The 12,245-nt window shown below is 41.8% G+C and overlaps 2 protein-coding genes across 13 annotated transcripts in view; both read left to right on the plus strand.

The window, feature by feature from the left end:
- Dab2 (DAB adaptor protein 2) overlaps positions 1-3,105 on the plus strand; it is a 129,563-nt gene extending 126,458 nt beyond the window's left edge. For 5 of the 9 annotated variants that reach the window (XM_029544060.1, XM_029544059.1, XM_029544061.1 and 2 more), the window contains one exon: positions 1,186-3,089. The gene's annotated coding sequence lies outside the window, so the exon portion shown is untranslated. Of the gene's footprint in view, positions 1-1,185 lie in introns of all 9 variants that reach the window. The other 4 variants (XM_021208282.1, XM_021208280.2, XM_021208281.2 and 1 more) reach the window with 2 other exon arrangements.
- A 6,229-nt stretch (positions 3,106-9,334) lies between these two features.
- Positions 9,335-12,245, plus strand: part of C9 (complement C9) — a 55,528-nt gene continuing 52,617 nt past the window's right edge. For 3 of the 4 annotated variants that reach the window (XM_021208769.2, XM_029544058.1, XM_029544057.1), the window contains exon 1: positions 9,335-9,519. In XM_021208769.2, the coding sequence (XP_021064428.1) occupies positions 9,398-9,519 (122 nt within the window). In that variant the 5' untranslated portion in view covers positions 9,335-9,397. The remainder of the gene's footprint in view (positions 9,520-12,245) is intronic. The other variant, XM_029544056.1, reaches the window with a different exon arrangement.

Below are 12,245 nucleotides of genomic sequence, written 5' to 3' on the forward strand. Positions count from 1 at the left end.
TCAGCATGGAGAAGTCAGCTAAACAAAGAACAAAACAACATCTCTGCCATTTCTTTCTTCAGTGATGATCTCAAGTTGGTCCCTGTGGTGGGGATACATCACTCTGACTGGAAATGATACATCATTTCCAGTGACTGCTGGAAATGCTACCTTGAGAAGCAGTAAACATTCCAAAACGAGTCAGAGGCTTGGGTGTTCAATCTCTAGTGGAAGTTATTCTAGAAAAGCTGAATCTCTGCCAGGGTGTCATGTAATCTGTTCTTTTCAACAATAAATGACAACAGTTGTGTTCTAATATTATAACATCAAAGTGAAGAGAAAGAGGAAGCCATATAACACTATAGAAAGCATAGCAGAAAGGGGCAAAATAAGGCAAATAAATCCAAATCCATTTTATTCCAATATTTCCTCATCCAGACAAGGCTAATCTCTATTTTGATTCATATATAATAGATAAGTTCCTTACATATATCAATCATAAGATATATTTCCCATTATCCATGGAAAATGCATTTCAAACTTCCCTGAGAATTTTTGAAACCATGAATCACAGACTGCCAACCAGTTTTTTTTCTTATACATAAATGCCTAAAATTTAATTGATAAATTAAACACAGAGATTAACAGCCAATATGAATAACTACAACCTGTAAAGTTCATAGATTGGGTGAAGAATCATTTTTTTGTCATGTCGCTGCAACAAAATACCTGACACCCAAGAGGTGAAAGGCTCGTGGTAGAGAAGGTCATAGCAGCGGGAACTTTCATCATTGGCCAATAAACAGAGAGATATGAGCGCTGCTCAGCTTGCTTTCACCTCCTTACTTAACTCAGGATCCTATCCCAAGGATTCCCATCCCATATTTAGGGCGGTTCTTCCTAGTTCAGTTACTCTGATCCAGATAGAAATGTATTTGGTCTAAAGCCGCATCCCATTCTTTAGACTAGCCTTGATGTTATTATATAGTTGTGAGTAGCTTTGAACCCATTCTCCTCTTTCCTTGGCCTTCTGAATGTTGAGGCCATCCACATGTACTATCTTATCTGGTGTATATTACAGTCTTGTTCAATCTTTAGATCAGTTCTGGGATATAGTATCACTAACACCTGAAAATAGCATTTTAATGTGCAGTACATTGATACTCAATCCAAATACTCTAACCATTCTTTTCCATGTTTCTCTAGGAGGTTGTAATGTTGACTCTCCAGATGAGCAAAAGACTGGCTTTGTTAAGGATGAAGCAGATAGCCAGAAACATGTTGACCTCTGTCCTTGCTCCAGCTTTGACGTTATTATCTGTTACCCTATTTGTCTTGGCCTCTTGTACTTGTAAAATGCCTTTCATTTTTCTGTCTAGGCTAAAGCTAAACTTGAACTATGGCTTTACATAAATTAAGCTCCTAAACTCTCTAGCTCCAATATAAATGAAGTAACTTCCCTATCAAATCCTTGTCTGTTGTGCCCCTCGAAACTTCCAGAATATTCGCCATTCTACCCTCCACTTGGGAGGAACGGCTACCTTTACCCTTAATATCACGCTGCCTTGAGTAAATGTCCAAATACTCATAGTTCTCAAAGTCATTTGGGGTTCCTGGTATGCAGCTTAAACCTAAACATCCTATTAATAGGGAAGTAAGACACCTATGTCCACTCAGAAAGAATTTTATTTAATAAAATGAAAGCAAGACTAACTTCTCAAATCCACCATTTTGAGATGGTCGTTTCTCAGCTAGTTGCACCATTTACCAATCCTGCCCCAAGTGGTGCTTACATTTAACTTGATGAAAAGAAAGGTCTAACTCAAAACATAAAGCGTTATTCAAAGCTAATAAAACAATTTCTCCTGGGGGCCCCACATTGTTTTCATTCCAGATACTCTGCAGCTGTTTGACCCTAATGACATTATGCCCTACATTTTCCTTGAAGATCATGATTTTATTTCATGTGATTTTTGTTTCTCAATAAAGATGATTATTGTGTGCATTACTAAAAATAATAAAATATAATTTCTCTCATTCTGGTGATTTCTCCCAGGACCTAGGCTGTTCCCATTTTTAATCTCTTGCTGGCTGTTTTAAATGAGAGGAAAGCATTGTTTATCTCTCCCTGTCTTTCTCTCTTTCTCTTTCTCTTTCAGTTCATTTTGCTCCTGGGTTTATATAAACAGTGCCTCCCTTTTACCAGGAATGGATTTTTTTTTCACGGGGCAAAAAGCATTAAATGATTCACAGATCTCAAGTGCACACACCCACTCCAGTCATTGTTAGTCCTGGGGCTAGACTTCTGGAAGGTGCACCATCTTCATTTTCCCTATGGCTTGGGGGATTTAGACTGAAATTTCATAGAGCAATTTAACACAGTAGGGGAACTGGACTCTGCTTAGCAGTGAAGGACTATATTCTGAAAGTTAAACGTGACTGTGCTAAAAACACACTGGGTCCTTACTGGATGACTTCATCAAGTAACTGGAAAACTTTCTTGAAGCCATAATCATGGACAAATATTTGGGGTTACCATTGAAAAATCTGCCTGCAATATTTTCCTCATGGCCTTGGAAACCTACGCAGTACATTTTCATTTCCAGGCCTTTTGTTATACAGAACTGAAGGGTTTGGTCCTGCCATGTTGTGTTTTCTTTAGTTTATGTTGAGTAATTTTTTTCAATGTTATCTCTTGACCCAAAAAGCTCAGGTTCTTGTGGGTGTTAGTACAATCTTACCTTTCGTTGGAAGAGAGTGACTGCTCAGGTTTTAAACAAGGCACTAGCCTTGTGAGCCTCTGTTGATTAGCCCCCAAGTGATCCAAGCTGAAGTCCTGTGGGTTTCTGTTTAATGCTGGTCGTTAATTATCTTTGATATGTGTTTCTCTTTTCCTGTCTGACTTCCTACTCAGTCATTATAAACACAGACTTGAAATCATACTTTAAAAATTCCAAATACCCGAAGATGTGCTAAAGTGAAGGTAACTCTTTCTAGATAGTTGAATTTTTGAAAGTGATGATCAGCCACACGACTGTTTTGTATGTACTTGTCTTCTTGTGCACTTTTTCTGTATTCGAATAAAGCTATAAATTTACTCATTCAATAAACTGGAATGACAAAAAATCTCATGTCGCTGTTAGCTCATTCTAGTATTTGACTCCTACTTTTGGATCAACTGTTACAAGGTATATAACACAGCGGGTAGAAGAAGAGAAACTGTTGATCATCCACATTTTGGGTTGTCACAATGATAAAGAGAAAGTGCAAATCTGTGATATAGAAACACAAGTAAATGACCCAGGCTCTTTCAACGTCAGTCCCTCTCATGCCTACAGCACATATTCTCTTCCTGTGACTTTAGCGGAAACGATAGATTGGAGTTGCTCCAGACCCCAGCATATGATGGTCACTGGATGGTATTGGCTCATGCCTTTTGTCATTTGCTTCTCCTATTCTGTCATGTTTCATCCCACACAAAACGCATAATGGAGGTGTCTGGCTGGCTGGGTACTAGCCATTTCAAGGACCTGCTGTGGTAGGCAGGTCAGTGGTCAGCTAAATACACTCTTGGTCATGGTGCTCTGGTTTAAATTCAGGGATCTTATTTCAACAAAGACCTGGAAAAAAAAAATCCTAAAGCAGGTTCTAGAAAATACCAAAGAGTGACTATTGAACCTAACAACACTAAAGAGTAAGATACTGGGGAGGAAGAGCTTTTTGGTGCAGACTATCATGGGACGTTGGGTTCTCTTTCCATGTGGCTCAATATGGAGGCATGTGCCAAGGGTGGACAAGAAGTCATTCATGTAAATACAATAAGAAGCACTGTTGGACAAAGCGGGGTCTGCTTACTGAGGTAGCCAAAAAAAAAAAAAAAAAAAAAAAAAAAAAGGTAACAAATACAACTTTTCAGTAGACATGGTATTTCAACCTATCCTAAAAGTTTTATATTTTGTGGGAACCTTAGAGCTTCATTTAAGCATCAAATGTGTCTAAGCAAAGAGTTGAATGTTAACAGCCAGAAAACCCTAAGGTTTCTTACATGAATGCAACAGAAAGGGAAAAGGTGCTAGGGTTTCTCAAGATAACCTCTCTTTGGGGGAAATGCTACACTAGTTATGAAATAATAGTTCTGCTCTATGTAACATAATGAGAGGAATCTATAGCCATCTGTACTGGATGGCTCTGTGTGACACAGGCTGGAGCTAGCACAGAGAAAGGAGCTTCAGATGGAGAAGTACCTCCATGAGATCCAGCTGTGGGGCATTTTTCTCAATTAGTGATCAAGTGGAGAGGGCCCCTTGTGGGTGGTGCCATCCCTGGGTTGGTAGTCTTAGGTTCTATAAGAGAGCAAGCTGAGCAAGTCAGGGGAAACAAGCCAGTATGTGACATCCCTCCATGGCCTCTGCATCAGCTCCTGCTTCCTGTCCTGCTTGAGTTCCAGTCCTGACTTCCTTTGGTGATAAACAGCAGTGTGGAAGTATAAACTGAATAAACCCTTTCCTCCCCAACTTGCTTCTTGGTCATGTTTGTGCAGGAATAGAAACCCTGACTCAGACACCATCACAGCTCATATGAAGTTGGCCTCCAGGTTTTTAAATGGCTGCAGTTGCACTATCAGCTTAGAGTGTTTTTCTAATGGGTATTGTGTAGCAACAATGTTGTAGTGGAGTCTCTTCTCCCACAATGGTAAGACTCTCCCATCAAGCCAAGCATCGTTGCTCTGTCTTCCTGTGCTGAAAGCAGGATGGGAGAGACAGGACATAGTTAACTCAGGAATGTGGTTGACCCTAGAATTACCTGATGAGTGAGAACTCTGACCCCAGTGACTGGAAATGAAGTCCCCGACTAAAAGATAAAGGTTGCCCACAAGTGCCTGGTAAATATTTAAGCTATCACCGTCTAATGAGATTGCTCAATAACAAAGCCTGTTTTCTGGGAAATGGCATGTTTTTTTTATTTACCTAATTCTTTTCCACTGAAAATAACCAGAATTCATGTCCTAAATCTACCTGACACACATGAATGTGAACAAAGCCGTACACCAGCAGCAGATCTGTTAACATGTCCTAATTACAGTGATGCTGATGGCCCTGGGCCAGTCACTTGTCATCTTATTTCATGAGTACCCCAGCCTGTTTGACCTTGCTTTGCTGGAGGAATATGTCTAATTACAAACACTTCTACCTTATACTAAAGTCCTGAGTGCTGGTCTTTACAGAGAACACAATGTGGGCTTCCCAGTAACCAGGAAGCTTGTAATAGTTAAAGGGGAAAAAAACAAACAAACAAAAGACAAATTATGAAACTCTTCATGAGTATATTTTCCTTGTAGTGGTGTTTATATAAGTGTATATCAATCCTCTTTTCTGATATCAACCATTGATATTTACAATGGTAGACCTCAGTTATTATTTTAGCTTCTTGTGGTGGTGGTGGTTTTAAGAGGAATAGGGTAAAGGGTAACCCAAGTGTGCTGTGGTAGAATCACAGATAATGTTTAGAGTGTGTTTAAGTACACCTTCCCCCCTTACATTTCCTGAGCACCACGGAAATTTTCATTCACAGTCAGGGGAAATGAGTGTTAAACATAGGAGATAATCAGGAAGGAAAGGAAGAGACTATGTCCTGACAGTTGCCTCCTGCATCCTTCACTAACCTGAGAACTTGGTTTGGGACACAAACGGTAGGAAATGACAATGTGGGAAGCTGGAGAACATATCTATTTTAACAAGAGAATAAACACTCTGGGATCTGCATTGTGAATGAGGCTACAGGAATGGAAATGCTCAGAGAAGCTACAAGAATAGGCATCTTGACCTCAGGGCCAGGATTATCAAGTAGGAAAGTAATTTACACACACACACACACACACACACACACACACATCTGTGTGAGTGTACCTGCATAGTCAGTTGCCACTTTGAGGAATCTACCTTTAAAATAAGAATCTTTAAAGCAGGAAGCAGATTCTAGTAAAGGGAGTTCAATGTGCCACACTCTTAACCTGAAATGCCTTCCTCTCCAGGAATGGATGTTTTGAGAGAAAATAAAATAAGGAGTGATAACAGGCAAGCTCATTGAAGTGTATCTGTGAGATCGTCATGGAAGATGAACTGGCAACAGAGGGTCAGAACGCAGTTCTGGACCGCCAAAGCTGAGGGAAGTCGACTTTAACAAACAAAATGCAGCCCTGTGGATCCCTAAGCGTTCATCTGTTAATTCATGTGGTTCACAGGTGTGTTACATTTGTTAGGCATTGAGAATGACAACACAGGCATCCCTAAAACCTGAACTTGGTGGTGACTCCAGGTTCTTTGTATTCAGTGATTTGATTATACCCACCACCACCACCCATCCCAGGCATGAGTTGCAGGTGAAGGTGAAGGGTTCCAGGGGTCACTGAGGAGAAGCTTTCGAATGAACCAAGGATCCCCAACCCGAGGTCCCCGGGGCACTCGAGAGAGAGCCCATTATTACCAATAAAAAGTTCTTTGAAAAGAACTGTCTTATACCTTTAAGAGGACCAAATGGAAATGACCCTGACCCTGAACCACATTTTTCACATTAGGAAAAACACAACAACAACAACAACAAAAGCAAAGGCAAAAAACAAAACAACAACAAAGCCTTTCTGAGATGCTGGTCAGAGTACCCACGAGTCTCTACCATTTCAAGTGGGCGAAGGTGTGAAAGTAAATTCAGCAACATAAGATTTAAGGAAAGAAGAAATTACCTAGTTTTAATTTAACCCTCATAAAATGGCCGGATGTCTTAGGACTACAGTGTTGAAAGGCACTGCATATTTTAAAGAAATAAACAGTTGATCTGTTCTTTGAGGAAAAAAAAAAAAAGAAGGCGGAGAAGGAGGAGGAGGAGGAGGAGGAGGAGGAGGAGGAGGAGGAGGAAAAGAAAATCCTACTGATAGAAAACCATGCGGTGTCTTCAGGGCAGAAACCCCGAGAACTAAGAGTGAGCCCGTTTGTTGCCTTCCACTGGGAAGAGGAAATCAGGGATCAGATGGGGTAGGCACCTTCACAGAGCCCTGCTCCGTGGAAACCACATGAGCTGATTAAAATATTAACAGCAGTACTCGAAACTATGGTGGGAAAGTCTACTCACTGCGTACCTCATGCCTGGGTGAGGCTGAACAGATGCCAGAACCTCTATTCCCAGCATCTCCTGCAGCTCCTTGATGGAGCCATTGAGAATTAAAATTTTTAGCATATACAGCTAAGCCAGCATGTTATAAAGTTCCCATTTTCAAATCTCTGGTGGCTTTTATGTGTTATCCCAATAAAGATGTCATTTTTGCTCCTCCAGTTTAACTCACCCTAACCCTCTCTTTCTCCAAGATACACACAAAACTTCACTTGGAAACATGTCAGATACATGACAGATGTCAGGAGCCTAGAAGAGTTAAAGACACTGTGAAAGCCATGTAATTCATATAGTATATACATGATAGAGTATTAGAGTATATGTCATCAACTTGTAGATTGTTATTATATATATATATATATATTTTTTTTTTTTTTTACTCATCCTGTTGTGTTGTGTAGCCTGACGATAAAATCAAGTAGCAATTTAGAATATCCTTCCATTCCAACCAAACAACCAAGATGTCCTTGTCCCCTCCACTCCTCAAGAAAGTCAGTCTCCCAGGACAAAGGTGATTTTGCAATGTCTAGTTGTGACAACTTACCAAATTAAAGATTCACAGTCTAATCAATTATCTCATGTCCTTAACATAGAACAGCATCCCATGCTAACTTAGTTCATGTCCGTGCGTTCAAAGACACCCTGAGAGTGTCAGCAGAGACCATACAAGAGTCTCCCATGTATTGCGACAAAGCTGACAGATGCTACCCGCCTGTCACTATCGAAGGCTAGTGTTCCTCTGGCATGGATTCGTTCACCGAAAGCTATGAGCACAACTCCTTTAAAAATCAGTCTTATTATTTGACAATTTTGCATGACTTACAGGTCAGGCAAGCACATAGTCTCCACAGTAAGCTGAGAAGTCGGTGGAATTAGTTCAACTAAGTTCTCAAGCTCTGTCTGAGAAAAGGAAGAATCAAGAAAAGGCGGGGCTCAGAGACGTTTCTATCAGGGGCATAGGTAAGATGGTCCCAAACTAACTAGCTCTGTCACCCCACCAACCAGACATCTGTTTTGCCTTTGCCTATGCTAATATCCAAGATCTGCTCTATTGCAAATCTCCATCCTTGGGAAATGGATGCAGAATGATCAGGAGTTCAAGGTCGTCTCCAACTATGCCAGGGGAGGGTTTGAGGCAAACCTGTCTCCACAAAAAAACAAGACTGCTAGGAACAGCTGGGTATGTGCTCATACCTGTAGTTGTAGCAATTGGGTCTAGGCAGAAGGGCTGCGGCAAGTCTCAGGCTAGCCTGAACTACCCTATCAGACCCTGCCCCAAACAAACAAACGAAACAATAGATAAGAAGAGTGTCATGAGACATTGTAAAGTCATAATACATTACCCACAAACCTCCAACCCATCAGATATCTCTCTGCACCCATTGTGTATTCTAAGTCCCAACCCTAGCCACACATTAGGAAGAATTGAGAAGCCCCAGTCAGTTACATTGGAGTAAGATAGAGACTAACAGGCTTCCACATTTGCAACATCCCCGGGTCATTCTCCTGGGTAATCAGTGCTCTCAGAGAGGTTGCATGGTCCACACTCATCAGCGCTTCCAGAACCTCTCCCTCTCAATGGCCCTGGAGAATGTGGAGATGTCCAGAAGCAGTGTTCTTTATGGCAGAGGACAATCCTATCCTTTTGGTGTGTGCTTCCATCATAACCAGGCCAAATCCATTTGGTGGCTGTCGCTAAAGCCTTGTGGCGCTTACTTTGCATTTTTCAGAAAAAAATATACATATAAGAAGTGTGTAACGTATACACAAGAAGTTTACATTTCCACACTTTACCTTGCTCGGGTGGAAACGAGCCACATATCTGACTTTCAGAGGGAGAGGTGGTTAGAATGTCGCCACCTATGTCTCGTCTTTCATTGTGTTCTTTATGTAGTTATTCTGAGCCTAGCACGCTATAAGAATAATCCATAGGTCTCTCCCACAAATACCTCTCTCTTTATCTTTCCTTCCAGAGTCTCCCAAGGAAAGAACTGCTAGGATTTTGTTTTATTTGGTTGCTTTATTTTTAACCCAGCTCCTAATTTCCCCACCTTAGCTCTTTTTTTTTTTTTTTTTTTTTTTTTTTTTTTTTTTTTTATTTATTTAGTTTATTGCATAATGACACTGTCAATAAGGGAAAATAGCAGTCAGGAATTACAATGACTCTCCATTGGTTGGACTAAACCAACACCTATGAACAAAACCCTGAACATACACGAACAAGAATTGCCCCCTGTCCTCTGGCTACAAAGAAATGCTTTGCAAGACTCCAGGGCTCCCCAGGAGGAGCGGCGATGCCTCAGGCATGGCCATCACCTTAGCCCTTGCAATCTTTGCCTTGAGTGTCAATGCACAGAGCCCGATACCCAATCTCAGGTGAGTCCATGGCTTGTCTGTTTATCTCTGGAATTCTACTGTGGAATCTGCCGTCTCAGGGTCCAGGGCTTAACAGCAAAGTAGAGACAATAAAGGTTAAGCTAAACAGTGATCTATAAAACACCCAGGATTTAAACTTTCTAAACAAGCGTATTCTTGCTTCTGGGTGTTCGTTCTAAAGGAGGAACTGAAATGTTAATACTAAGATATTTCATTTAAACATTTAGGATCAGAGGGAAAAAGAAACGGCTGTCTCCAGTTTGTGATAAATCAGTGTTGATCAGTGTCTATGGGCTGAGAAATTCACAATGAAGAAAGTTAATCTTTCTCTCCTTTATCTCAAAACCTAATACTTTTTAAACTGTTGGCTGCATGGCCCTTTGGCCCTCATAGTAAGCAAAGGTTATTTGTCTTGCCTTCTCTTCTGTGACATCCCATTCTGTAGTCTACATTTTGGGTCCTGGGTCTTAGGGTCTATTTGCTCTACCCAAGAATTGCCATGGTACAGTTTTGATGGCTCTACTTCCAGAACGGCCTCTTTATTTCCTTCTTATCCAATGCTTCTTGGCTTTGCAAAACCATAAGGTGTAAGGGTGTCCCCAAGGTTGCATGTGCTGGAAACTCAGTCCCCTGTGTGGCAGCAGAAAGAGGTGGTGGAGCCCTTAAGGGGTAGAAGGTCTCAGGATTCCACAGTCGTAAATGGACTCTATCTGTGGAATGGGCCAAGCTTAGCAGGAGTGGCTCCTAGCAGGTCTGTCTGGCTAGACTCTTCCTCCAAGCCATGTCTCCTTAAACATGTGACCCTTCTGAATACAGGAACTTCCCATTTTGCTTCTAGTGACCATGTTAGGACACAACCACAGAAATCCTCTCCAGATGCCTGCCTGGGTCGTGCTGTTTGCAATTTGTAGTCATGAGAATTGTGAGCAGAGTAAAATTCTCTCCTGTATGTATCACCCACATCAGGCATTCTGTGTCAGCATCAGAAACCAGAGTGTGACACCGTGCCAAATACACCCAGCCAATAAACCGACAGGACAGTAAAAGCCCCTTGCACATCACCGCACCCAAGAGTGCTAGAGATCATGCCTGCTTGAGGCTCTCCCTTCCTTCCATGTAAACATCACAGAAGACACAAACCCATGTAGTCCAATATAGCTTGTTCTCTGAGGACAGAACAGAAAACTGCCCCAAGGCCAACACATGCCTGGACACCGTTCCTCCACCTGCATTAATCGTGTCCTGTGCCCAACTCAATTCCCCTAAGTTTAACCAAAGCCTATTTTGACTTAGCTAGCCACCTTTGTCTGCCTTCACCTTTGCGGAGGTAGAGGTGATTCGGCCTGGGCTCCTCCCACCAATGTGGGTTGCAGTTCCCTTTCCAGGAGAGGATTCACAATGGAGATACGGCTCATGTAGCTCTGGGATGACTGATCAGCCATGGCTTTCCTCCCTTTCCCCCTCCTCCTCTGCGGACATTACCTAATCATTATCTCTCTGTTCAGAAAACAGTTTCACTTTCCGGGTATCTTAACTCAGACGGTATGTGTGCAAAGACAGTTCCAGAAGGCAGCTTTGGCATTCTTGTAATTAACCTGATCCTCTTCATAGGGTCTTAAAACAATTAAACAGCTCAAATTTCTGGACCGAGGCTCAAAACTGAAAGGCTGTGGGGAGACCTCGGTGGCTTTGACATTCACATCTCCTGGATCTGGTCTTACTCATGGGGGCCAGAAAGACCCCTGGCTGGCCCCCAGATCATGGCATTTGCAGTCTCCAGTTATGCCGAGCATCCTGCATTCTCACAGACATGCCCTTCAGTCTGTGCCAGAATGGCCCTGCTTGGAACGCTCTGTGCCGTGCCCTTTAAGATGGAGGGTTCAGAGACTTCCGGAGCTACATGAGACCCTTTGCTTAAACAGCAGCAGCAATATTTCAAATGGTTTCTACGCATACATATTCTTCAGAAGTTCATAGCTCACATCAAGCCACCATTGTCCACCAGTATTGCAGGCTAACCCCCCTTAGACTAGTAGCAGTGCAGGCTGGCATGAATGGCGGCTCAGAGTCTCTGTCCCTTAGTTCCCTGATCCATAAGACACTGATGGTGGTTGTTTCCTGTGGCTGCCAAAAATGAATTGTTTTAAACAAGTTATCTGTCTCTCTGGCTGGAGGCTGGAGGTCTGACATCAAGATGCTGAGAAAGCCAAAATCACTCTGTCTCTCTGGGATCATTCAGGTTCACACATTGGCACAACAAGCGTTCTACCTACGGAGTCATTTCCCCAGCCTCCAGATTTCTTCTTGTATATGGAAACCAGGAGTACTGGATTGGGGCCTACTTCCATGATCCCATCTTAACTCAGTCAGTCACCTCTACCCAGATCCTATTTACAAATAAGTTCACATTCTCGGGTTCCAATCAGATCTTAGAACCTCAGCATATCGTTTCATTTTTGCAAGGGAACACAATTCAATCCATACACTTATGATGGCAGACTTCATCTTGTAGTGTTCTCATGTGAGTGTTATCACATGTGTAACATACTTCAAGCTTCAGCCTCAGGCATGTAGAAAAAAATCCAATAAGCATCGGGTAATATATATATATATATATATATATATATATATATATATACACACACACACACACACACACACACAAACACACACACATATATTTCACTGTTCACATGTGAGTGTTATCACATGTGTAACATACTTCA

Source organism: Mus pahari, chromosome 11 (assembly GCF_900095145.1).
Source record: "Mus pahari chromosome 11, PAHARI_EIJ_v1.1, whole genome shotgun sequence".
Classification (NCBI taxonomy): Eukaryota; Metazoa; Chordata; class Mammalia; order Rodentia; family Muridae; genus Mus; species Mus pahari.